The sequence below is a fragment of the Myotis yumanensis genome, unplaced genomic scaffold, assembly GCF_028538775.1.
Source record: "Myotis yumanensis isolate MYYU_CA2020_CCGP unplaced genomic scaffold, mMyoYum1.0.hap1 SCAF_3, whole genome shotgun sequence".
NCBI lineage: Eukaryota > Metazoa > Chordata > Mammalia > Chiroptera > Vespertilionidae > Myotis > Myotis yumanensis.
Genome location: NW_027223754.1, coordinates 30,789,388 through 30,816,451, shown reverse-complemented (window position 1 = coordinate 30,816,451; position 27,064 = coordinate 30,789,388). Strand labels below are relative to the sequence as shown.

At 41.3% G+C, this 27,064-nt stretch overlaps 1 protein-coding gene across 1 annotated transcript in view; it reads right to left on the bottom strand.

Moving 5' to 3' along the window:
- Positions 1–10,864: 10,864 nt before the first annotated feature.
- ANKRD10 (ankyrin repeat domain 10) overlaps positions 10,865–27,064 on the bottom strand; it is a 36,507-nt gene continuing 20,307 nt past the window's right edge. The window contains exons 4-6 of the mRNA XM_070408587.1: positions 24,723–24,958; positions 15,633–15,728; positions 10,865–12,531 (exon numbers count right to left, since the gene is read on the bottom strand). Of these exons, the coding sequence (XP_070264688.1) occupies positions 12,056–12,531; positions 15,633–15,728; positions 24,723–24,958 (808 nt within the window). The 3' untranslated portion in view covers positions 10,865–12,055. The remainder of the gene's footprint in view (positions 12,532–15,632; positions 15,729–24,722; positions 24,959–27,064) is intronic.

The following is a 27,064-nucleotide window of genomic DNA, read 5'->3' as shown; positions in this document are numbered from 1 at the left end:
ACATTTTTTAAAAATATGTTTTTATTGATTCTTAGAGAGAGAAGAGGGAAGGAGAAAGATAGAATCACTGATAATGAGAGAGAAACATAGAGTGGCTGCCTCCTGCACACCCTCCCTGGGAATTGAGCCTGAAACCTAGGCATGCGCTCTGAATCAAACCAGCAACCCCTTGGTGCATGGGCCGATGCTCAACCACTGAGCCACACTAGCAGGGCTGCAAATGAAAGGGGGCAGAAATAGAATGTTGGGGAACCAGCTAGTATCGTAAGAACTATTAATCATGCTCTATGAACCATGATTGTTTTATTCTGATTAAAGAAAGCACTTCTACCCTGGCTGGAGCTGACCTGGAGATGCAGCCCTTCCTCCCCCTTTGGAGCTGCCTATTGACCTGGAAAGATTAACAAAGGTTTGTTACAGAAACCAGAATTGCCAGCCCTTTGAAGATCCCCAACACTTTTTGCATCCCTCCAGGCCTTTGCAGACCTCCAGCCCGCTTACCTGTTAATTGCTCACCTTTGGCTATTTCCCCATGTAACCCTGGTCCTTGCACATCACTAAGCCAGCGGTTCGACCCCTTTGGCGGTCGAACGACCCTTTCACAGGGGTTGCCTAAGACCATCCTGCATATCAGATATTTACATTTCGATTCATAACAGTAGCAACATTACAGCTATAAAGTAGCAACGAAAATAATTTTATGGTTGGGTCACAACATAAGGAACTGTATTTAAAGCGCCAGAAGGTTGAGAACCACTGCACTAAGCCCTTTGAAGACCCCTAGTCCTTTTGCATATCTTTAAACTGCCCTTTTGCCTCCTTTTCCTTTGTAGTTCTACCTAGATAAGCAGCTGGTTTATGGGGGGCTGCAGAGCAGATTTTTGTGGATAACCTGCTGCTCTCCCATAGTGCCGACAATATTGGAATAAACGCTCATATATGATTCAACCCTGTCTCTGCTTAATTGGATCGAGTAGCGACGGGCAGCACAGACCCATTGTTTGTCCGGTTACACTAACAATTTTCTTTTTGGGGGGATACAATTTTAAATTTAATTTTACTTGAATTTCACAAAAGTAAAAGAAAGAGAAGTTGATGAAATTGCCGAATTCATATAAATATTTCCTCTAGACAAGAGACACTTCCCCTAAAATATTCCTTCAAGATTAAAAAAAAAAAGAAGAAACTGTGAGAACATTAGAGGTTGAAGTCATTATGATTTTTCCCAAGGACATATTTCCCTTTTTGTTTGTATAGACTGACTTCTTGCTGTGAAGGATGAGTTCGTTGGCTCAGCCACACTGGGATGAACGTGCGGTTCTGAAAATATTGAGCCCTTCTGTACCAATTAGTAAATATCAGCCACTGAGTCTCCCCAGGGCTCTCCCTCTCCTGGCTGCCCCATCGCCACCGCCAGGACCAACCCCAACCCCCATCTCTCCGGGACCCAGAGCTACAGGGGAAAGGGGACTCTGGTCGTCTCCCAGCCTTCAACACCCACCACCCCCCAAGCAGCTTAGTCCATCTGTTTTATATAATGGCCTCAGGTAAGGCTTTGTTTGCTGAAAGTATTCAGTGTGAAAACCCCTGCTCACGGTCAGCCCTCGGGCCCTTGAAGTTTGCACAGTCCAGGATTTCCGAGAATGGAGGCCTTTCTCCCAAACACTAGCTCAGTGGTTCTCAACCTTCCTAATGCCGAGACCCTTTAATACAGTTCCTCATGTTGTGGTGACCCCCAATTTCATTGTTACAAATTGAACATAATTAAAGCATAATGATTAATCACAAAAACAATATGTAATTATATATGTGTTTTCCGATGGTCTTAGGCGACCCCTGTGAAAGGGTCGTTCGACCCCCAAAGGGGTCTCGACCCACAGGTTGAGAACCGCTGCAGCTCCTTATGAAGTCAGGTGCACGTCTGCATCCTGGTGTAATTACCTTGCATCCAAATGGGCAACAGACACAGACAGGCCTGTGGGTATGGAGACGGCCCCGGAGCCGGCTCCACATCGGATGAGGCAGAAGGTGCCGGAGCCCAGGCTCAAGTGGAGGCGGCAGGAAGGGAGTGGGCTTTGCTCCGTGCCCAGCCCCGTGCCAGGTGCTCATGGTCCAGATCCTCTCCAATCCTATGAGAGGTGTCTCTTTGCTCCTTTCCCTCCCGCCCTCCTTCCCTTCCCTCCGGATTTACTGAGCACCTGTCTGTGCCAGGGGCTGGGGTACAAAGGCACAGCTAGCATCCCCGAGACCTCACCGCGCTGAGAGAGCATCAGCCAGAAAACGGCTGTGACTGGGGTGGGCACAGGATGCAGGGGGAGCCCAAGCAACTCAGGGAAGGTTCTCCAGTGGAGTTAAAGCCGAGCTGGGATTTGAAGGACGAGGAAGGGCATTCCAGGTGGAGGGAACTGCATGTGCGAAGGCAGGGAGGCAAGAAACAGCCCTCCTGTGGGAGGGCGATGGAGCCCAGGTCCAGGAAATCTGCTGGGTGAGGTTGGGGCCCCAGAACCCACACCTGGACCCTCTGCCTCCTTGACCTCCTTTGCTCCCGGCTGCCTGGCCAGGAAGAGGCCCTCATCTACCTGCACAAAAGGAGGCTTTGAAGCTGGAGAGAGGGAGTGAGGAAGGAGGGGCCAGCTGGTGTGTATTTTTGGATTGCTTCTCAGAAATCTCCTCCTCCTCCCACACCACGGCAACCGGGCAGCAGCTGGGGGAGCTGCCGGTGAGCAGGGCTGAGTTGAGGGGGAGATGGGCTGGGGGTAGGGACCTCTGCTCCTTCTCTCTCAGCCTCAGCTTTGGCATCTAGAATATGGGCACAAAAACCTAGTTGCTGCCTCCTGACAACCCAGATGCTCCAGGAAGCGGAGGCCCAGGCTGGACTCCTTAGGGGGAAGGCCTGGGAGGTAAGGGTGGGGCTGGGGAGTGCCCTGCATCATCCTGCAGCTGGGGGCTCTGCAAGGCTGCGGGTCCCCACCTCTCCCTAATCAGCACCCCGCCTCACCACCCTTCCCTCCCCCAGCCTTCCAGGGACTGCACAGGCCCCTCTGGGCCTCTTGCTTGGACTCTGGATGAGCCACTGCTCTCCTGTCTCCTGTTCAGTCCCAGCTGTCACAGCCCCAGCAGGAAAGAGATGGCACACTCAAACGATTTTCTGGAAGGACTCTGGCAAAAGGACTGTTGACAGGTGTGAGAGCAGGGGCAGAGAGCCAACCAGGGAGGTGGCACCTGGAAACAGACCATCACAGGTCTCAAGGGCGTGGGCCACGTGATCAACTGGAAGTGGGCGTGTGAACAGAGGATGTAGCCAGGAGCCTCTAGAACAGCCGTGGGCAAACTACGGCCCGCGGGCCGGATCCTGCCCGTTTGAAATGAATAAAACTAAAAAAAAAAAAGACCGTACCCTTTTATGTAATGATGTTTACTTTGAATTTATATTAGTTCACACAAACACTCCATCCATGCTTTTGTTCCGGCCCTCCGGTCCAGTTTAAGAACCCACTGTGGCCCTCGAGTCAAAAAGTTTGCCCATCCCTGGTCTAGAAGCTGAAGAGGCAGGAAGGACTCCCTGGAGCCCTCGGAGGGAGCACAGCCCCAGACACCCCCGTTTCAGATTCTGGCCCCAGAACAGGGAGAGCACAGGTTCCTGTTTGTTTAGGCCAGTCTGGAGTCATGGGAGCAGCAGCCCCAGGAAATAGACCCCTCCATTTGGGGCTTTGACCAGGTTCTGGGGACAGCAGAGCCCTGTGCTCTGGCAGGGGAGACCCCCTAGACCTCTCGCTGCAGGGCTCACAGGGAGATTCATCCCTGTGTCTGTGCCTCGGCCCCGTCTCCCACTCCCCCCGGGGCTCCTCAAATTTGTGCATGCACCGAGTGACCAGGTCAAGTGCACAGACCCACCCACCCTAGTTCTGCTTTCCAGATGTCTTATAATCTTTCCTACTTTTTACTTCCCCCTGAGTAACAGGGTCCACAACATGGGGTCCCACACCTCAAATTCTTCTCCCCGAGGGTCAGTTCTGTGTTCATCTGGGGCATGCAAATGTTGGCAATTTTTATAGAACCCACTTAAAATAATTTTTTAGAACAGTTTTACAGAAACATTGCAAAGATGTCACTAAGTTCCCATAAACACTGCTATTATTAACATCTTACATTAATATGGTGCATCTGCTACTGTAACGCCCTGGACGCAAGCCGCTGTCACAAAGAACCAAGAGACGCTTCTCATGCAAAAGGCAAAGGGTTTATTGTTTCCAACATGTTGGGGCTCACAGCTTACTCTGAACGCAGCAGAGCAGCGGCTGCCAGCCCCAACCAAGAGTTTAAGCACAGGTTATATACTCTTCAGCAAACAGGGGAAGTAACCTGGGGTCATTCCATTGGAGATCTGGTGCCATACAACGTACATCTATCAGCTTTCGGTGGGGAGGGAATGTAGTTTGGAATTTTTACTAATGATCTGGCTTTCTAAGTGAGTTAATGCCTGTCTGGTTTCTTATCAGGTTGTTTGTTCTGCAGCCATCTCCCGTAACCTCCCTGGCTGCAGCTGTCTCCCATAAAAGTCGTTTATTACATCTCCCCCTTCTGACCTTCCTGATTGCCCTGGTGCCGTTTGTTCCATCTGCCTTTTCTGACCCTCCTGACCTGATTATATTGGCGCCTCTCACTACAACGAAGGAACCAATATTGATACATGTTGTAACAAAGGTCCACACTTTAATCAGATTTCCTTAATTTTTAGCTAATGTCTGTTTTCTGTTCTCGGTCACACGTACATTAGATGCTTCCCTAGGCTCTGGGCTGAGGGTTTCTCAGACTGACAACCTCAGCGACCCCATTCCCATGAGTGCATCTGCTGGTGCTTGGTGGCCTGGCACTCCCTCCTGTTGGCCCAATGATGTCATCACTCTTCGTGTCCCTAAACCACAAAATCTGAACACTGAAAAGTCTCCTAGCAAGCATGGCAGCTGCCAGACTTACACAGGTGACTCGGGTAGAAAACGTTCACCGTGGATGAGGACAAAATACACTGCCGTGCGCTTGTTGGTCTCCATTGACATATTCCTCTGCCTCTCCTGGGAGTGCAGACCCAGCCTTCAGCGCTGATGCCGATACCAGTCCCTCCTGATCAAGACGATGAAGTTGTGTGCTGCTCAGGCGGCTGTTCTCCTTCCCGTTTTCTTCTTCCGGTTGCTGCTCTTGGCTGGAGCTTCAGGAGGTGATGGCCACACACCTACCGCCCTGCCCCAGGCCCAACCCCCTCCCCTCCACCCCCCCACAGCAATCATTACTTCGGACCCCTGAGGCCCCGTCAGGGATCACAAAGGCTGTTCTGCATGAGGGAGGCCTCCCGAGAGGTTTTTACATAAACACTGTACTTGGCAGATGTCTTCTCAACAAATCTCTTGGTTCAAATTAAAATTCCAGCTGAAACTCCGAGCAGCTTGTTCTGGCCTGACGGGCTGGAAGGCTCCGAGGGGATTTCAGGTTTCTGGAAGGTCAGTGTCGACTGCAGGTGAGATCGCCTTCACTCCGTGTGTCAGTCAGGGCTCCCCAGGAGGCAGACACCACGCCAATTACCTTAACAGCAAAAATTAACGCGCAGAATGTTCACCAGGTGGGAGCTGTCAACCAGATGAACAGGCAGCACTCGTGATGAGGTTCTGGTCAGATTTCCCGCGGGTGGTCATCAACCTGGCGTTGTTTTTCTTTCCTTACGTTGTTGCTGCGAGAATCTGCTGCTGCTCCTGTGGCTAATGGTTATTTGCCTCATCATCTAAGACAGTGGTTCTCAACCTTGGCTGCACATTAGAATCACCTGGGAATCTTTTTAAAATCCTGATTTCTGGGCCTCATCCTCGGGAAATTCTGTTTCTTTGTTATGCGGTGGGGCCACAACATTAGTAACAAAGAAACAGAATTTCCGGAGGATGAGGCCCAGAAATCAGGATTTTAAAAAGTTTCCCAGGTGATTCTAATGTGCAGCCAAGGTTGAGAACCACTGATCTAAGATGAGAGTCTCATTTGAACGGGTCCACGCAGCGTCCATTCTATTCACCTGACCCCGGGTCTGTCGTCACCTCTGTTAAGGAGATTTTCCCTCCACGAGGAAAATGCTACATGAATTCCCTTTGTTGTAGAATCTTGCCATTGTCATACCCAGATGCTCAATGATGGAGACAGAGATTGCTAATGGGTGTCATTACTGGCATATATATTACCATGTTTCTTCTTGTTATGTAACCTAGCAGGCACACTTCAATAGCTGTAATTTTAATCCTGGGTCCCCTGGCCTGTGGGCGGAGGATACCATTCTGCCTGGAATGAAAGAGGCCTTGTTCTGTTGGAGGCCTGTCACATCCCCCCAGCCCCCCTCTCTCTTCTGGAGAGAATTTCAGAACTACTGAAATAAGGAAATAATGTCACTGCTATGTACCAGTACTGGAGATTTAATGTGCTATTTGATGTAGTGGTCCATGTTGTTTTGCTTGCAAAATTGGCATAGATTATCTTGAATTATATGAACTGCCAGAAAAGCAGTACCAACAAATGACTAATGACATTTTTTAGCAGAAAGGGAATGGGTCCGACTCGCTGATGCGCTGGAGCTGCTATTTCTAAAAACATTTAAATAAAATTCACTGGTGATGGCACCATGGCAGTCATAAAGGGTAAAACAGAAAAACCAGAGCTGTTTTCCAACCGCATCGGAACCTTTTTTTTTTTTTTATAACATTTTTATTGATTCCAGAGAGGAAGGGAGAGGGAGAGAGAGACAGAAACATCCATGATGAGAGAGAAACATTGATCGGCTGCCTCCTGCACAGCCCACACTGGGGATCGAGCCCGAAACCTGGGCATGTGCCCTGATCAGGAATCGAACCATGACCTCCTGGTTCATAGGTTAATGCTCGGCCACTGAGCCACACTGGCCAGGCTCCATCAGAATCTTGAAGTTCAGGGAGATGCTAGGGAGTGGAATTGTGAAAATTGGGAGGGACTTAGATGAACCAGGCAAAACTGTTCTAATCCAATCTTTCCTATTTAGTTAAAATGTTTTTATTTAAATGTATTTGTTTCAGATCTTCCTAAAGAAACAAACACACAAAATACCCAGCAATAAAATGAAAAAACAAAAACACAAATGCTGATGTCTTTGTGCCTTTCCTCCCCGCACTGCCTCCTCTCCCTCTCTCCCTCTCTGAGGCTTCCTCTCCTGCAGGTGGGAGTCAGTAGGGGGAGGGAACCTTTTCCTTCTAGATTCTTTGGCCTAATAATTAATTGACCTAAGGCAGATTAACAGAAGAAAAAATAAATTTAATTTTGTACACATAAAATTCATAGAAGTATGAGATTCCAAGAAATGACCAAAGAAACACAAAGAAACAATTATTTGTGAAGAATTGACAAAGGCACGTCCCGAGTGGACGCTGTGCCAGGTGTCAACTCATGGCCCTGACATCCAAACTCCCCCTTTGGCAAGGCCCCATGGTAACGGGCGGGACTCCAAGCATTCCTCCATCACCGTGGGCATGATGCTGAGCTTTGTCAGTGCAGGGCACAGCAGAATGGGGTCTCTTCCAGGTTGGGATGTGCTGTTCTGTACTTTCTTGCCCCTACTGCACGCTCATTGGTAGTGTGTGTGTGTGTGTGTGTGTGTGTGTGCGCGCGCGCGCGCTTGCTAGTGTGGTGGTGGTGGTGGGATATCTGGGGGTGCTCTGACTCAGTCATTCCGTCAGTGACACTGAAGCCAGAGCCTGGTGACCACCTCACTGTGAACCTCCCACACGGACTCCAGGCCTCCAGCTGGCAGCAGCGACCTCGGGTGCCCCCGCCAGCCTCAGCTTGCCTCCATCACAAAAACGTACTACCTGCTTGCAGGGACTGTGGACTGCCCTAGTCCAGGCACTCAGGGCCCTTGCCATCCAATGGGCTGGGACCACAGCTCAGCATGCAGCCTGGGCACGGGACCCTTTTTCAAGCTTGCATTTCCCAAGTCCTCAGCCTCAGCCCTGGCACACATTCAGATGTTCTTCTCAGCCATCTCATTACTCCCATTATAGCTTAGCTATTTTTTATATTAAATTTCTCTCTAAATCACTGTGTGGTTTCTGTCTGCTGATGGGCCCCGGGGGACACAGACATCCCAGGATGCCTTCTCCTTCCCTTGTCTGAGCCTTCAAGCCTCTTTACTCCACTCAGCCTTTGCAGCTTCTTTCTTCATTTCATTCTCACTTCTAAAATCACCATCCAAATTCTGAATTCCTAACTGTAGGATTATCCACCAAAGCAGCTAGGTCTAACTTTTTAAGACCGAATCTAATCATAGTTCCCCACCCTACAAAACCAGAGAGAAGTCTGCACAGAGATGTTCATTCCTGCATTATTTGTAACGGGGGGAGGAACGGGACAAAAAACATCTCATGTGCCTGAGTCAAACTCATTTATGTGAATTTGAGGGGTTGTCTGGCGGTTGTGTTACACTGTAAATAGTTTTCTTTTCTGAAAACATTTTTATTTGAAAGAATGATTGACAAACTATGCTTATTAAGACTTGAATGTTTGTCCGACAGGATTTTAAAAAATTAACCAAGTGATGCTGCCACTTCAAAGCAACTGACAGTATTTGTGGCCATTGATAAAAAGTGAGCTTTCAAGCAAAAATTAGAATGTTGCAAAACATGTATTCACTACCATGTACTTGACAGCTTTGATTTCCGTAATTTTTAATACTGAATAAATGGGATGTTTCAACATTTGGAAGATCTGCAGAACTCAGTTAAAGAATATTTTCCAAATAGCTAATACATGATGTTATGAAATCAAGAATGGGTTAGTGGTCCATTCAAAGTGCAAGATAAACAAATTTGATGTAACTGAGTACAATACATTCATTGAATTTGGTTTCTGATTCAACATGGCAATTAACCTTTAAGAAACTACCACTGTGGTTTCGATGTTACATCAAATACCCATGATTAACTAACTCCAAAGGCTATTAAAATATCTCTCTCTTTCTCAATTATCTGTATGAGGCCAGATTTTAAGCACTTCAACCAAACATTTATTTAGGCCTCTTTCTCTCATCAATGCTTTAGTTCTCAGTGTAGTGGTCTTGAATACCTTTTACGTTATATTCCTAGGTATTTCAGTTTGGGTGTTACCATCAATGGACTTATTTCACTTTCCAATTGTTTGCCACTAGTATTTAAGAATACAAGCACCTGTCCTGGCTGTATGGTTCAGTTGGTTGGAGCACTGTTCTGTACTCCCAAAGGTTGTGAATTCAATTCCCAGTTAGGGCAAATTTGACCCCTGGTTGGGTCGCTGTATGGCAGACAAGCAATTGATGTTTCACTCTCTCTCAAATCATTAAAACATATTCTTGGGTGAGAATTAGAAAAGAAAAAACAACAACAACAAACCACGTAAGTATCTAAAAGGGTCTTGAAACCAAAAAGTTTGGAATCAGTGAACAATTGTAATATTTCAGCATGAATTTTGGTGACTTAAACATAGCAAAATATAAGCTTATTTTTAATCAGTGTTAAAATGATGTCCACAAATTTTTAAAGTATAGGATATTCTTTTTCTTCTTAAAGTCCTAAAATCAGCTCCCCCCAATATTACAAAGTCTAATAATGAACTTTCTTGGACCTGGTGTCAACATTAACTCATATTCAATCTGATTTGAGCTTTGTCTCCACTCACTTTTCTATATTATTCTGAAGCAAGTTCTAGGCATGATATAATTCCATCAAAACTTCCTTATGTACCTCTAAACAATGTACTAATGTCAAAGACTCAACAATAATATGGCCAAATATTATTTTCATCAATACCCACCGAAGTGGGGATATTGCCCTACTATAGATTCCAGGCAATATTTTTACCCCCAAGAAGCAGCCATTGTCCCACTTCCAAGACAAACCAAATGTTCTGACCTTCAGTATATTTTTAAGAGATCCAATTAATGTTTTTTAGCAAAAATTAACTAGGAAGTCTCTGAAATACAAAATTGTCAAGCATGGAATAAATGGCACTAGGGTTCATCTCTTGTTTGGGGAGCTTCTCGGGTCAGTCAGTTAAAAAGGTTTCCAAGGCCATCTAGGATTGGAGCTTGATTACTGAGCCCGCATGGGCATGGGAGAAGGTGGCGGTGACACAAGCAGATTCTTGTTCTCATGAGAGTCATTTTTGTGACACTTCCAAAGCCTAATGCTCCTTCATTTTGGTCTCTTAAGTTTTACAATAATATGCATAAATTAACGAGTGTTTTATTTATGTTTTATTAAATATATTTTTATTGATTTCAGAGAGGGAGAGAGAGAGATAGAAACATCAATGATAAAGAGAATCATTCATTGGCTGCCTCCTGCATGCCCCCCCACTGTGTTCGCCCTTGACCGGAATTGAACCTAGGACCCTTCAGTCTGCAGGCTGATGCTCCACCCACTGAACCAAACCAGCTAGGGCTTAAATAACATATACAGGCATGCCGGAATGGCCATTTACTAATTATAAGTTAAAATTTTAAAAGGCTTATATTCATTAATACCTGCTGACCCAAAAAAGTTCAGTCAAGTATGGTTGTTGTCATTTATGAAAATAACACAAGGACAATACCGTTAGCTGATAGCACTTTATTACCTGCCCTCCTGCCACCCCGCATCCAGTGAGACAAAGAGTCCATAAAACTAGAGTATATATCAAAGGAGATAAAAAATACTACATGGCAGGAATCAGAAGAATAAAGTAAAATCTTACAAGCAAAATGAAAGGCAATACTAACTCCTACCTCCCTTCCTATTCCTTCCACTTCACGGACACTACTCCCCCCCCCCCCCCCCCCCGCCCCCACCCCCACCAACTTATACATACACATACTTCTCACGAGGAAAGAAACTACACCCTAGGAACAAATTGAGTGTGAGAGGATTTTTTTTAATTCAATTTGTAAAGGACAGTTTAAAAAAACAACAAAATGTTAGTAACACACTAGAACATTGGCTTGTTCATTTGACATTTTCTCTATCCTCACCAATTTTTATTACAAAAATCAGAAAAGTAAAAACCCATTACAATATTTGCACAGTGTAACCACAGTGTCACCTAAACAAAAGCTAATTTCTATAAAACCATAAACTTAACAATTTTATTAAAAGAGATTCAAAATTCTCTCAGTTTACTGGATATACATAGTGGTATATATTTTAAAGCAGAAAACCCCCGGAAAACAAAGAAAAAAGAAAATATAAGTCAGAATGGTCAGTTATGCATTTTGACCTGACAGTTCCTACGAATAGTAACTTCCACTACATATAAAGGAAACCGTTATCTGCGGTAAAAATTCTAGAGACAAAGTAGGAAATGTGTAATAAAAACAATCAATCAGAAGTCAGTCCCTGGCTGCATGTGTTTTCAATGAAACCCAGGCAGTGAGTTACATCAGGAAAGAAGGGACATGACTTATGTGTCCAAACCACTGTGTGTGTCTACAAGCAAGACCTTTATATATCAAGTTGCAAAGTTTCAATGAAAGAACTTTGAAAAGCACAAATGTTCTTTTCTTCATACAAATCACTGCAAGTCATCTTTGTAAGGCTGGACCTTGCATAGGGAAATAGCTGTCTTCTGTCAAAAATTCTGCAGGAATGAGGGAAACGCAAGCTTTTCAAAATGATGCCCATGTGCAAAGAGTTAAATTACCAAGCACCTCTTTAACTGCCTCCAATTTATCTTTATGAGATATCTGACATAAGGAAAAATTGCCAATTTATGGTGACAGATTGGCAGCAGAAATATTAAATTCCAAAAGTGCATCGTTAGAGTCTCGCTACCTACGGAAGAAACTCTGATGCACTAAATATGCCCCACTCGTGCTTTCACTAGGACTCACGAGGAACTTGTATAAATACAAGTTTGCTTTTTCAGAAAGTTAAAGTATAAAAAAATAGGACAAGTCGTGGCATTCCTTTAAAAGTTGATGCTACATTAGTATTTTGAGTTGGTTACTAGGAAGGATTAATGCTTCCAGACAGAGCCCGGCCACTTGCCTTTAAGAGCCATGGTAGAGGTTCATGGTACCCAGGACGGCAATGTCATATCTTTCTTCCACCTTCACAGAATTGGAATGCTCTATTACACTATTAAGCTCAGGGATGCTTTCAGCAGTGTCCCCGAACCCGTGGTAATGTCCATAGTGCAAATTTTCCCCAATATCTTCCACCCAGGAAGGTCTATTAGCTATGCAGCTACTTGGACTCCCATTCAGGTGCAGAGAACCGCACATCTCAGGGTTAACGCTCATGGTCTTTTCTGGCTCCTCAGTCCCATTAACACAGAGAGAACCCTGGCTACTCGGAAATGGTGGTCCTGGAACTAATCCATTGCTAATTCCATTAGATCCTGTTAAGCACTGGTTATTCCTGCTTTCCATTCCATTGATCTGAGTCGTGGAAGAGAAGTCCAAATGTCCATTGATGACACATCCGTTTGTCAATGTATTCGATACGGAGCTACTGTTTTTCATATCTGCATTAAGAAATACACCTGTCACCAAAATTCAGAACCAGAGGGGAGGAGAAACTATAAAATGCTTCATTGCTGCTACAATTTTAAAGGACTTATTCAGTTTCTTTTCTTTTAAACAAACCAGTTCCTTTTCCAAAGTGAAAACCATACATAGATTTTAAAATAAAACACAACGGCAGCATTTGCCTGGTAAGAAAGGAAACATTTATCCATTTCAGGAGTGTTGGGAAGCCAAAAATTAAAAAAACTTAAGTTGACAAATAGACTGCATGAAAAATACCAATGGTACTGAAAAGCTGTCAAAAAACTTCCCATTTTAAGTCTCCTCTCGGAGAAAGGTTTTTAAAATCATCCCTCAGAAAGTCCATCAGAACTGAATGTAGGGATTCCCACAAAAGGCTGAAATAGAACACACACTTCTCCAGCACTTAACAAGAGGAAAGCGGTTATGAAGCAGGTGAATTAAGGCAGCTCCTCGGACTTTCCTCACAAGTCAGGAAAGCGTACACAGGAATATGCAGAGGAGCCGCTTTGCCTTTCACACTCCAATCTAAGGGTGCTCCTGCCCAGGGCCACAGAGCACCCCCGCAGAGTGCCCAGCACAGCGACCACGGGCAGGAACTAATGGTTCTCATGCACAGTCTTGGGCCAATGGCAGTTCTGAAGTTTCTTCTGAGTTCAGCAATTAAGGTGATCATGACATCCAAGGTTCCACTTTTAAAAACAACTTATACTGGAAAAAGTTGATAGATTAATTTGCATCCATTAAAAGAAGGATGTCTTACAAAAAAAATGTCAGTCACAAAACGTTTGGGCACATGGGAATAGGCAATTACAAGGTATTTTTCTGTATGACACTAGAGAGTTAATATTCATGTTCACAGGAGTTCACTGCACAGTATAGAGAATGATCTAAAATTATGTCTTGCTTACTAATATTAAATTTTAATGTTCTGCGCTATTAAAGCATGGTATGATATTAAACACAGAAGAGCTAAGCTATAATAGATGAGGACCCATTTTGCGTATCTGGTCACCCTAACATCTCACACTGTGCGCCTGTCCCTTGAAGGGGCCACTTTTGGGTTCACCGCCTATAGACCTCTGACTTGTACTCAAACACAGGTTTTTGTGTGTCTTGCAAATCTCCCTGCCAACAAAAAAATCACAGCTTGTTCAATGAACAAACATCTCCTAAACATTCCATTAATCATCAATTTTCTGGCAATTTAAATGCCAATCATAGTTTAATAATTATTATAAATTCTTCATAAGATTATGACAACTTTTTAAAAAAGTAAATGACAGCTTTTCTATTTAGGTAAAACACAAGGGTAGAGAGCAAGTGTTTCAAGAACTAAACATGAAGTGAAATAAAAAGGAAAAAAACAAGTTGTTCCAGGGAAATATTTAAATTTTTTTAAAAGTATAAACAACTGTTCCTGGGTGATAAAACTCATGGGTATGGTGGCAAGTTTGATAGTTATTAATAACTGATATACTACCAACAAAGGTGAAAATCCGATTTTCAGTGACGGGGTCTACAAAGGTAAATGAGCATGGCCTCAGAAATCTGAGTTAACGAGACTCACTTTTTTTGTTTAATGTTCACCGTGTGAGTACTGCTTTCCTTTAGTGCATTATGCAATCTCAAAATCAAGGTTAGTAGATCACCTGATATCATTGTAAGAAATCTAATAAAACTGAGCATGCAAATAAGCAGACATGCTAGAAAATGGCTAAGACATAGCCCCACTGGCCAGCCCCAATTCCTTTATTCTGTTCTTTATTCTGTTCCAAACTGCCTTTCTGGACTCACCCATTTACTTATCTGCTACAAGTAATCTTTAGCTATTTTAATGTTTGCTTATTCAGTCAGATAATGTTATAAATGAAATGATGGAAAATATGAGGATGCTTACTTGGCACCTATATATGGGATGAGCTGGGCTTGAAAAAAATTATGGCTTTTTTAATGTTATGTTCATTTTGGTATTAAATTTAACCTGAAAACCCAGGGAATTAATGTTTGAAGATTAAAGAGTGATTTCTTCTGCCTTTTTAAAAGCATGTAGCAATGCCATTAAAAAAACAAACAAACTGGCTTTGATTCATTTAATTATTTGGCAAAAAGGTGACTCCTCCCATAACAATTCTGTAGCGTCTAGAAAGATGTATACTTTTTTTGAACAGAAATGATTATTTTCATGTAAGTCTGGGAAACAAAATATACAATCTTTTATCCCCAGTAGAGAATTTGGCATAAAGACATAATAAAAATTTTAAAAAGCCAGTATCTATTTCTAAATATAACAATACAGTAAAAGAATGGCTAAAGTATTTTTATGGTACCTAAATAAGATTGTAGAAAAAAAGCATGAACTAAATGGATAAATCTTAAAAAGCTAAAAGAAACTGAGACTTTGCTTTTTAAAAATGGATAATGACTATCAATACTAAAATTTTAATATACTAAAAATGTTAGTGTATAGAATGTGTTTTGTGAGACACGGTGGTCAGCATTTTACTAGACCTAGAGTGTGCGGCACAGAAACCAGAGCAACCACTGAGCGTCGAATGACAGATTCTGTACTGGCGTGACTGGTTACAAGTAAAACCACAATGTTTACTAGTTCTCAATGTTTATGGCGAGTCAGACTTCTGGCTGTTAATCGCTTTGAAATTACTAGCAATAGGCGTTCATTCAGTATATTCACCCAAAGTCCTCTGTCAGAAAAAATGCAAAACCTTATTAAAATTAAACAAGGCACATTAAGCAAAAGTTTAAAATCAAATAGAGATTGCACTTATATTTTTCATATCCATAGAATGCACCAAAAACACTTATCCTTGTATCTACAAACTTGCCCAAGATATGCAAATTATAACATTCTTTGAAACACTAAACAAAGTGCAAAACTTGTTTGAAAGAAGCTGTTAGAAATAATATGCATACTGATTCTTGCAACGACAAGGGGTCTGCATTGCTGAAACAGTATATATTTCTATTTCTTTTGGTCCAACAGAACCACCCTCCTGCTGTGTGGTGTCTTCGACCATTGGACTGTTGTTGCAGCTAACAGGAAACTGTCCACTCCCACCTGTTACAACAGCAAACTCTCTATCGATGTGCATTTTGTCAGCATCATCTTCTGCCTCGCTGTTCACTAGCGGCATGCAGTAATCCAAGCTTTGAGCTGCACAGGAAACAAAGGCAATTTTAGATCCAATGCACATACAAAAAGACTTTACGACAAATGTTTCTCATTCCTTTTTGTTCAAGCACTGAACATTCCAAAATTTTCAAATAATTTCATAATCTACACGACAAATGATCTTAGTATACTACTGAGAAACTTTTCCACAGTATTACAAATATTTTTAAATTCAGCATATTCTATATTATGCCTCAAAATGTCCATTCAATTGTTTTTCATAAATACTAGGACAGTTCTTGGTAACATAAAAATCATGAAAATGATCCTCAAATAAAAAAAAACACCACAAATTTCAGTAACAGAAAAAATAAGGTAAAAGCCAAGACTCAAGACAGGCCTGTCAATACTGTTCCCGTGTGGTACTAGCCTATGCTTCTAGATAAAATAACATTAAAGTCTTAGTTCCAAGATATTTGGAGCTGATGCTAAATGTACATTTCTTGTAAAATTATCATTCTCTGTCTCTTGGAGAAAAGCTAATATGCACATTTTTTAAAAAAAATATATTTTATTGATTTTTTACAGAGAGGAAGGGAGAGGGATAGAGAGTTAGAAACATCGATGAGAGAGAAACAACGATCAGCTGCCTCCTGCACATCTCCCACCGGGGATGTGCCCACAACCCAGGTACATGCCCTTGACCGGAATCGAACCCGGGACCTTTCAGTCCGCAGGCCGACGCTCTATCCACTGAGCCAAACCGGTTTCGGCTAATATGCACATTTAATCACTTTTCCTCCAAGTACTACATACTCTGTGCAGAAACACCCCCACCCCCAACCCCCGCAAACCCTAGTATCCCCACTTCTCAGGAGCAGCCACTCTCACTTGATATAGACAAATCTAGTCTTAAGCATGTATTTTTCTTCAAAACCAGATCCTAAAAATCATTTTTATGCTTTGCTTTTATTCATTTACCATGGCATAAAGGTATCAACTAAGTTCAAAACAATCTTTAAAGTTGGAAATCCATTGTACGGCTGTATTATAACTTGCCTGCCACCAAATTCCCTGCTACTGCTTGGGTTGCTTCCGTTTTCTTTCCTATTGTGAACACCATACTCAAATCAATATCCTTATAAAGGCATCTTTGTGCACATTTCTGGGTCTTTACTCAGTTAAATAACTAGCATTATTTTTGGGTCAAAGAACAAGCAACAACATTTAGTGCTAAATATTTCTTTCAAATAATTTAAAAGCAAAGACTTGAATTTTGCAACTTTAATTACTTCTAGTTTTAGAGGCACACAAGCCATTTTCAATATAGGAATGAGCATATTCCAGATTATTCCCTTAACTGTTGAAACTAAAGATGATAGTGTAGTCTTAATGAGAAATAAATTCTGAATTAGTATGTGGGAGAAACAGAAGAGTGTGATTTTGTGTAGTTGAGAGAAAATAGAAGTCTGCACAGGTATGAGGCCAAGAGTCTACAAATAGAGGTGATTTGAAAAACCAGAGGCATTAAACCATGGATTTCAGTCTTTTCCACTCAATGTTTTTTGTAATCCTCTACAAGCCCCAAATAATTGATAGGCAAGGTCCTATCTTCACTATGAAACAATACTTTCAAGAGATCAGCGATAAATAAGCCATCTCAGTAAGGGGGAACACTGGAAAGGGGTGTTCCAAATACCAGTTGTCACAATCCATACAACCTTCTGGGAGTTTAGTTTCAATAAACCTGCATTCAGCATGGGGTGTGGTTTCCCCATTTTCCGCACTCTACTGCCTGGTAAGCCAAATCGGGTGTATACTGAGAACAGGTGCAGGCTATCATGGCAAAACCACAAATGTCCTTGTAAAAAAAGACATCCCCTGGGATACAGGGTGGCTTTTAGTAGCCATACTCCATGTCTGGTTTTGTTGTGGAGCTCAGGTGTCAGTGTTCCTTGGGCAAAGTGGCAACTACATTATATCTGCAATTTCAAATTGCACGTTTTGTTTTTTAAGATAAGCCCAGCCCTGGCTGGTTTGGCTCTGTGGATAGAGCACTGGCCTGCAGACTGAAGGGTCCTGGGTTCGATTTCAATCAGGGGCACATGCCTGGGTTGTGGGCTCAATCCCCAGTGGGGGATGTGCGGGAGGCAGCCAATCAATGATTCTCTCTCATAATTGATGTTTCTCTCTCCCCCTTCCTATCTGAAATAAAAAAAAGATAAGCCCAGCCAGTGTGGCTCAGTGGTTGAGCATTAACCTATGAACCAGGAGGTCACAGTTCAGTTCCTGGTCAGGGTACATGCCTGAGTTGCAGGCTCATTCCCCAATGGGGGGGGGGGGGGCATGAGGGAGGTAGCTGATCCATGATTCTCTCATCATTGATGTTTCTCTTTCCCTCTCCTTTCCCTTGGAATAAAAATATATTTTTAAAAAAATGAAGATCACCCTTACCCCACAATCTTCATAAAAGCTGTATTTGCCAACTCATCCTTTAAGCCCAGTGCCTACGATAGTACCCATATCAACAAATGAAACCTACACTCTAGCCAGAAAGGGCACAAACATAGAAAGCAAGAAACATGAACTACAGCAACCAGTAACATCAAACTAACTAACCCGTCATTTCAGAGAAGTGGAAGCAGGACATGAAGGCGGACCTGCCACTAGGGGGCCAGAGTCGGTGGCAAAGGAAGTTTGGGGACATTGAAAACAAAAATGTGTATATAGAGGACCTGGGGCACAATGCCATTTTAAAGCAAAAATTAATCCCTTAGCTAGAGGCCTACCCAGTGCACTAGGAATTATGCTCTAAAATTGTTCCATTTAGCAGATTATGTCTTTTGTTAATGCAGATAAGTTTCTCATTAATAGAAGATAAAAATGAAACAAGAACAAAGGCTTTCATATTTGGGTAGTCAAACTCTTTAATGTAGGAAGCATATGCTAATGCAGACAACCTAGAATTTAATTATTTCTCTAAGGATACACTATCTTTGTACTGAGTTTTTCCCATAAAATATCTGCAAGGATATTTCACTACTTGGCTGATAATGCAGCTGCCCCAGAACCCTGGGTAATTTTATACTAATGTCTTCACTTTATTCTCAGCACCTGCATATAGTGAGCACTCAATTATACAGGGGCACTAAGGTTGCATTTGCTTTTTAAAATTGTACTTTGTCATGAAATTAAAATTGGCCTCTCAGAATATTCACATTGCATCTGGATTTGACTTTCTCTCATATTCACAGATGTCACCTGTGGTATTTTCTCTCACACATACCTATCGCCAAAGTAACTGTTTAAATATTCCATGTTGCATCTGAGAAAGGTCTGTAAACACTTCAGAATTCTTCTTCCAAAACTGTAAATTTTGATTGTTTTGGAAAAACACTTTCCCTTCCTGTTTTATTTACCTTCACAGTTAAAAAACTACTGAACATGTTGGTAAAGTGTCCTTACCTTTTGACTCCCAAAGCAGGTATTTGTTGAAGATTCTAGCACCCATTAAACAACGCAGTTATGACAGAAAACCATCTAGGACTGGCTCAAAAGCAAACACAAGCAGAGTCACTGCCCAGGGAGTCTTCTCATCCTTGACCTCTGGAGCCAAGATGCTCCATTCAGGAAGGTGCCGGGATAACAGAGGCCTACATTTGTATTTTCATCTAAAACTCAAGGGTTGAATAAAACCCCTAAAGCCAATTCTAAGGGAGCTTCTAAAACTACATAAACCATGAAAGAGTTTAAAATGTAGGAAAGGCTTATACTCCATACCGAACACACCAATTGACGTGTAAAACTGGCAAGTAGTTTGACAGTGGATTTAAGAGCAGCTCGGTGTTGTGGATGGTGATCTTTCTTTGTGCATCTTACGGTGCCAGTCAGAGGTCCCTCCCAGGTGCTGACCCACCACCACAGTAGCAGGGGCAGGATACCACACCCCTGTGGTCTTTCCACTGAACTGGGAACTCTGATCTCAGATCCCCATTTAAAAAAAAAGCAGGAGGGAAATGTTTCCTTGGTTTCCCACCAGCCATTACTAGTTAGAACTATTCTCTGTTCTACTATGGAGCACATTAACCCAAATAACTACTTTTGAAAATAAAGATCTTGTTAAAAATAATATCTAAGGCCACTGCAAATGGGGTTCTGTAAAGTAACCTTCTGGGGAGCTATGACACAGCCCCAACTGCAGAAGAACAGGGATTGGGGAAATTCAAGAGGGTAGGGCAGTGGGGATGCAAAAGTGACAGTACTGCAAAACTGTGGAGGGGGCTGGGGCTGTTAAAGGAACACGGAATGAAAGTGGATGTGAAACACACTATCCTGAAGGTGTGCAAGTGGTGGAGTCCCACTGTGGCCGCACACACTGGAAAGAGAGTAGCACATGAGGCTTGAATTCAAGATTACAAGAATAAAAGTGGAAATCACAGAAAATGCTTGGTCCTTATAGTAATTCATTCAAATTATATTTCTAAAATGCTATGTGTTAAGGATTAAGACAAAACCATTTGTTGTTCTAACACAATCAAGTTTTCTCTCTGGTCAAATTAAAAAAAAACACACCACACAAATACTGCAAATTTGAGAACACTAAGTAAACAACAAAAAATTAAAGTATTTTATATATGACACTCCATAGAAATAATTACATTAAAAATCTGACTTCTTGAATCTCATGTTTGAATAACTAGCTAACAAATATTAACAAATGTGTTAAGGCACATCGACCTTCTTCCTCCCATAGTCATTAAGGCTGGTCAACATGAACAACTAAGAACAGAAAGTGAAAATCCTGTTAAATTCATCCCAGGAAGTGTGCTGAGACACTTCTTACTGCTAATTTTAAACTGAGTCATTCATGTTGAAGATAATTTCCTAAAACATGTTTTATTATTAAATACCCACACATATGTATGAGATGCTAAGATCAATAATATACCTATTTGATTGAAACAAAGCCATGAGGTCAGCTTAACATCTGAGATCTGGCATTACCACAGCCTACTTCTTGAGGCAAATGTTTCCAAAAATAAAACTCTAAGTTACTAGGTAAGTTTGTAACTCACAGTACCCTTCCCCACTCACAATTCCAGAGCTGTACCCCAAAAATTACTGGCTAAAAACAAGGTAAAGGTTTCTCTAATGGGTGAAGCTGCCATTCTTTTCCAGCCAGGATCACTAACAACCTGGACAACAGCTCTCAAGAAATACATACATGAGTAATTGTAGTTACTCCTGATGACTAGGAATGCTAACAAAATTAAACACATCTTTGTAAAGCCGTGCCAGCTTAAGTCCTTAAGTTCATCTGTCATTCCATCTTGAGCAAATGGTTTATAAATGTGGGGGGGTGGGGGTGGGGGGGGGGAGTAAATGAACAAAATCCCATATTGGGAAATATTACCCCAAAATACTTTTCATCAAAACCAACCACTCAAATAACTTTGCATTTTATTTCACCCTCCAGAGTTCATGGCCCTATCTACTATGTCTGTTCTGACCAAAGCACATTTTGATACTGGCGTGAATGACTGTATGAAAGAGATTTGCTTCCAAAGGACAGTTCATATTCGAGCAGTACAAAAAGGCCAAGGCATTATTCCTCCTTTTGGTTCTTTACACCAATATAGTTTCCAAGGGAAAATCACTCCAATTACCTTAAAATATTTGAAAATGGTTTGCTGAAAGCAGAGAGATACTACTTTCTGTGGGGAAGAGTAGATTACTTTCAGACTCATGATTCTGAAGTAAAAAAATTAAAGGAGTGAATTTTACAGGCACATCTTTAAGAATTGGTTCAAGCTATGCATTTATTTAACCAAGATATTTCAGTCATCCCTAAGAAAAAGCCAAAATTGTACTTCAAAAAAGAAAAAATGATTTCAACTCTTCCAAATACTTTCATATGTGATTTTTAAAAAGTATTTTATGTGCATGTTACATTAGGGAAAAAGTACTTTCACTTTGACATAAGAACCAAAAACTTATCCACAAAATGAATTCAGGGTTGGCTGGAGTGGCTCAGTTGGTTGAGTGTCGTCCTGTGTATCAAAGGGTTGCCGGTTCAATTCCTGGTCAGGGCACGTACCTGGGTTGTAGAGGTTCAATCCTCAGGGAGCATAAGGAAAGCAACCAATCAATGTTTCTCTTTCTCTCCTCCCGCCACCCCCTCTCTAAGTATGTCCTTGCATGAGAAAAAAAAAAAATTCAGAATGAGCAGAGACTTAAGCTTACATAAACAGCAAATTTAAAAAATGCCAAAAATTAAAATGAACTAAGGCAACCGATCTTAAATTGCATTCTAAAAAACTGGTCAAAGAATGGAAATAATTATAGAGCTACTGAAGCAAAGAACAACTTCATTTAGAACATTCAGGTAGTTGGGGGGAAAAATCTTTTCGTAATCAAGAATTACTGCCCTAACATACCATTCACAGCAAGTACATAATGGTAAAATGAAAAAAATCAACTCTTCCTTTCCCATAGAGGAAGGAGAGTGGCAGCAGGCATGGGGGTGGGAAGAAGACAACTATCTATGCTTACAAATATGAATTTATACACACACACTCTTAAGGGACATGCGAGGCAATCTCAGGACTGGAGTACTAGAAATTTTAATGAGCAAATAATTAAAATAATGCTCAGTAGACAAATGGTTAACACTGGAAGAGGAGCTATTAAAGTTTATCTGGTGTCAAGCAATGATTTCTCCTGTGATCGTGACAAGTATTATTTTATGTATATATAGAGCAGTGCTCAACCTTAGGTTTGCATAATTATTACCTGCAAACTCAAGTGCCAGGCATCAAACACATTTTCTCCTTAACTGACATCCTCAGGTTGTTAGGAATGGCAATTTGTGAAAGCTGCATGGTGAGTTTAGTGTGTAAGATGTGAATCTCTAACTCTGGTTCTCCTACATCAGTGATGGCGAACCTATGACACGTGTGTCAGAGGTGACACTCGAACTCATTTTTTTGGTTGATTTTTCTTTGTTAAATGGCATTTAAATATATAAAATACCAAAAATATAAGTCTTTGTTTTACTATGGTTGCAAATATCAAAAAATCTCTATATGTGACACGGCACCAGAGTTAAGTTAGGGTTTTTTAAAATGCTGACACGCCGAGCTCAAAAGGTTCGCCATCACTGGCCTAAAGGAATCCTTGTCTGGAGAAGGAAGATAAAATCCCTAAAAACCTGCATAATGCTTCAAACTAAATTTGTGTAGTAGTAGGATTTAGAAAATTTAGGACAAAAACAGCGAGATATTGGCCAAATCAGCTCACCATAAAACCTTCAGAAACTAGTTTTAAAAAATCTCTTGGTACATTTCTGCATCTTAGTAGAATGTTAAGTGTCAAACCTTTAAAAAAAAATCACACCAGAATTTAAGATTTATCCTACCAAACTAATAGACATAGACAGAATGAGGGTACAATGAATTTAACACTTAATATCATTCCAATATATTAATCAGGCATTAAATTTTAAAAAGCATTTTTAAAAAGTATATGCTTAAAGAGCTATAAAAATACATTAGAAAATATATAGTGAAACATGTTACAAATAAATGACAATGCTGAGCAACACTTTATTAAAAAACACTTTTGAAGTAGACATACCTCCATGTGTTTTACCATAGCACCTTCTAGATTAAACCCATAACCTATAAATGCTATGAATTTGATAAACTATTACATTTAAGTTCATTCATTCATTCAAGTCACATAACCATAAGTTTTTACAGTGACCAAGATTTCAGAAGTTATGTAGATATTACAATTTTTGTCATAAAACGCACACAAAAACCTTTTGTCTGGATATACCCATTAGAGACAAAGTAGTAGAGATGATGTTGACCCATAAAATTTAAACACCTCTACCCAGCACTGTTTTCTTGTACTATACTTGTATAGTTGATTTAAAAAAAAATTTTTTTTAACTTATCTGAGGATATTTTCCCATTGATTTTTTTTAGAGAGTAGGAGGAAGAGAAGGAGAGGGGAAGAGAGAAACATCAATGTGAGAGACATACTGACTGGTTGCCTACCGCATGCACACTGACCAGATTGGGGAGAACCTGTAACTGAGGTACGTGCCCTTGACTGGGAATTGAACCCTTGATCCTTCGGTTTGTAGGCCGACACTCTTACCCACTGAGCCAAACCAGTGAGGGCTAATTTTTTTTTAAGTCAAAGGGCACAACTTTGTATTTTCAGCAAATCTTATCTGAGTGCATAATTTCAGAGTGATTACTTTTCACTGTCATCTCTCAATTTCCTCTGTATAAGTTTGCTAAATATTCCTGCCAAGCTATTAATTTGTCCTGTTTAAGATATTTTATATATAGGTATACGTATATGTAATTTTTTCCTAAATAAAGGTTTTTTTTCCCCAAAGTAAAGAATGACTGCTTCTGATTATTTGCAAACTCCAAAACTAAAGATAAAAAAGTGGATGAATACCTACAACTTGACTTACCTTACAGACGTAAGTCCTCAAAGTGACATACCAGATCTTGTGACAAATACACAATACCCTGTGCGTCATGGAGACCAGCTGAGGCCAAATCACAGTGCAAGTGGAACAGTACAGCCAACATCTACCTTCCAGATGTGAAACTATGTTTTACTACCAGACCAACAATTGTTATAAGCTCGGGGACATTTACAGGAAACAAAGAAATCAGGCACAGGGGCAGATTTTTTTTTTAATAGTTGTATTTCCAACAGGTACAACAAACAAGAAAAATCTTTCTAATTCATGGAAGGTAAACCTGGACATGCAGAAATGTTATCGACACACATTTATATTGAGCTGTCAACACTGCCCTCTTACATTCTCCCCTTTTGTTAAATGGCCAATCTTCAAAGTAGCAATACAGGAAAAACTCCACCTTCACTGCACCAGAATCCTCCGGGCACAGTACCACCTTAAGTGAAGGTCTCATCTTGAGGTGCTTTCAGCCATAAAAAAGAAAACATGTTAAAGAAAGTAAACACTCGCCTACAAAGTGGTCTCACCTTCGGTTCTAGCTTTCTTCACTTCAAAGGGTTCCGAATCTTCCAAGCATCTCTTGCGATTTGTTCCCATACTAACATGATTAGGAAATATATTCTGATGGCCCCCATTTAAGGTGCCATTATTATAGAAACGGTTCAGATGACAATTCTGGAGGTTCAAGAGAAACTGGGTACATTCTTGGAAACCCTGGGTATGAGCAATGTCTGCTGCTGTCAGGCCACTGGCATTTCTCAGGCTGCACAACACAAAAACACTGAATTACATCCCATTAGCATTTTCAGCTGGTGTCTGCTCCTGCCGAACTGACTAACTATCTGAAGGTGATATGAAAGGGTATATAGATTTACAGCAAGTCTTCATTAAAGAAGGCGTTACTCATCCTAGCTCTGTAACTAACTTCTCTCTTATGCACATTTGATTACTAAGCAAGATTTGGGCGATAGTAATTTAAAAATCAATATAGTAAACTTTAAAAAAAGGCATCTTCCTATTTAACTTCTCAAAATCATTTTTTGTTAGTCTGAAGAACCTAAATTTATGCTAACTTCAGACTTAACCTGAATTCTATATTATCGGCACTTAATTTTAATAATCCATTCCTTTAGCTTGAGTAAAATCATTAACAAACAAACATGTACTGAAATTGTCCATGGCATTCATAACAATCGGCTTCCTAAAAACAAAGGTATGCAATTGCTTACCAACAAGCCAGATTTTATGTGACACTGTAAGTGGAAGTTTAGAAGGATGTCCTGACATTAAAATAATTTGTCATTAGGCTGGAGATGTGAAAAGCTGAGTTGTTGGGTTTTTTTTGGCCTCGCTTAGGAAAACTTGAAGGAGTTGTCATTCTAGAGCAGTGGTTCTCAACCTTCCTAATGCTGTGACCCTTTAATACAGTTCCTCATGTTGTGGTGACCCCCAATTTCATTGTTACAAATTGAACATAATTAAAGCAGTGATTAATCACAAAAACAATATGTAATTATATATATGCTTTCCGATGGTCTTAGGCGACCCCTGTGAAAGGGGTCACAATCCACAGGTTGAGAACTGCTGTTCTAGAGCATTATGAGTGCACCAGTGGGGTCCCTTGGCCTGGCCTGCGGGATCACGCCGAAACCTGCTCTCTGACATCCCCCAAGGGGTCCCAGATTCCGAGAGGGTGCAGGTCAGGCTGAGTGACCCTACTGGTGCACGATCGGGACAGGGGAGGACCGCAGGAGGGCTCTAGGGCATGTCCGGCCCATCTCGCTCAGTCCCTATCGGCCGGACCCCAGCAGCAAGCTAACCTATCAGATGGAGCATCTGCCCCCTGGTGGTCAGTGCACGTCATAGTGACTGGTCAACCAGTTGACTGACTGCCTCTTGGTGATCAGTGCCCATCATAGTGAGCGGTTGAGCGGCCTTAGCTTATCATTAGTATATTACGCTTTCATTGGTTGAACGGACAACTGGACAACCGGACCCTTAACATACGAGGTTTTTATTATATGGGATATTTCCTGTGAAAGACAAATACTATTCTAGGAACTCATGCCCTAAGGCCAAGAGTTCTACTACTGAAAAGAATCAACATCTTACGTGGTTAATATCACAAGTAAAGGTCTGATGTCTTCTATAGTAGCTAAGATTCAAATAGGAGGAAGTGGTGGTGTAAGAGAGAGATCTGAATAAGATGAATATAAAAGAACCAGTTGAGCTTGTAGATCTTAATTAGGAAACAATAAACATTTAGAGAACAAAAGCAACTCCATGTTGAAGTTCCCCTGGAGAACAAGAAAATACACTGCTCTGTGAAATAAATCTGTAAAAAAAGCAAAACAAGTTGTTAGGTATAGGTTGATAAACTGAAATTGCAGAAATACCAAACAGCAAAGATATCTCCATATTTACTCAGCAAGCTATGCTATAAACAGAGCAAAAGTATGATCAAATAAGGCTTTATTTTGTGTAAGTGTAATAACCAATGCAGAACCTTTGATTCTTGTTTCCTGGGTTAATATTAATGCCAAAAAAGAATTTTTTTTTTTTTCCAGAGAGAAAACTGCTGAATCAGGGGCAAATAAGGGTCTTTCATTTTCAAAGATAAAAATAAGCTGTGAATTCATATTTCCAGCCATCATACCCATAACGCTCCACCTCAGAAACAAAAAATCTATATATTCTTGGATAATCACTAAACATGTCTTCACTTCTTAGAAGAAAACATAAAGAAATGTACTATACATTTTGAAGAAAGGCAAAAGCCCAGACTCAATTTTATCAGATATAAAAGAGACAATTCTTACGAATTCCAGAAACCAACAATATTTTCTTAAACATAGAAGGCAGTTGTGTG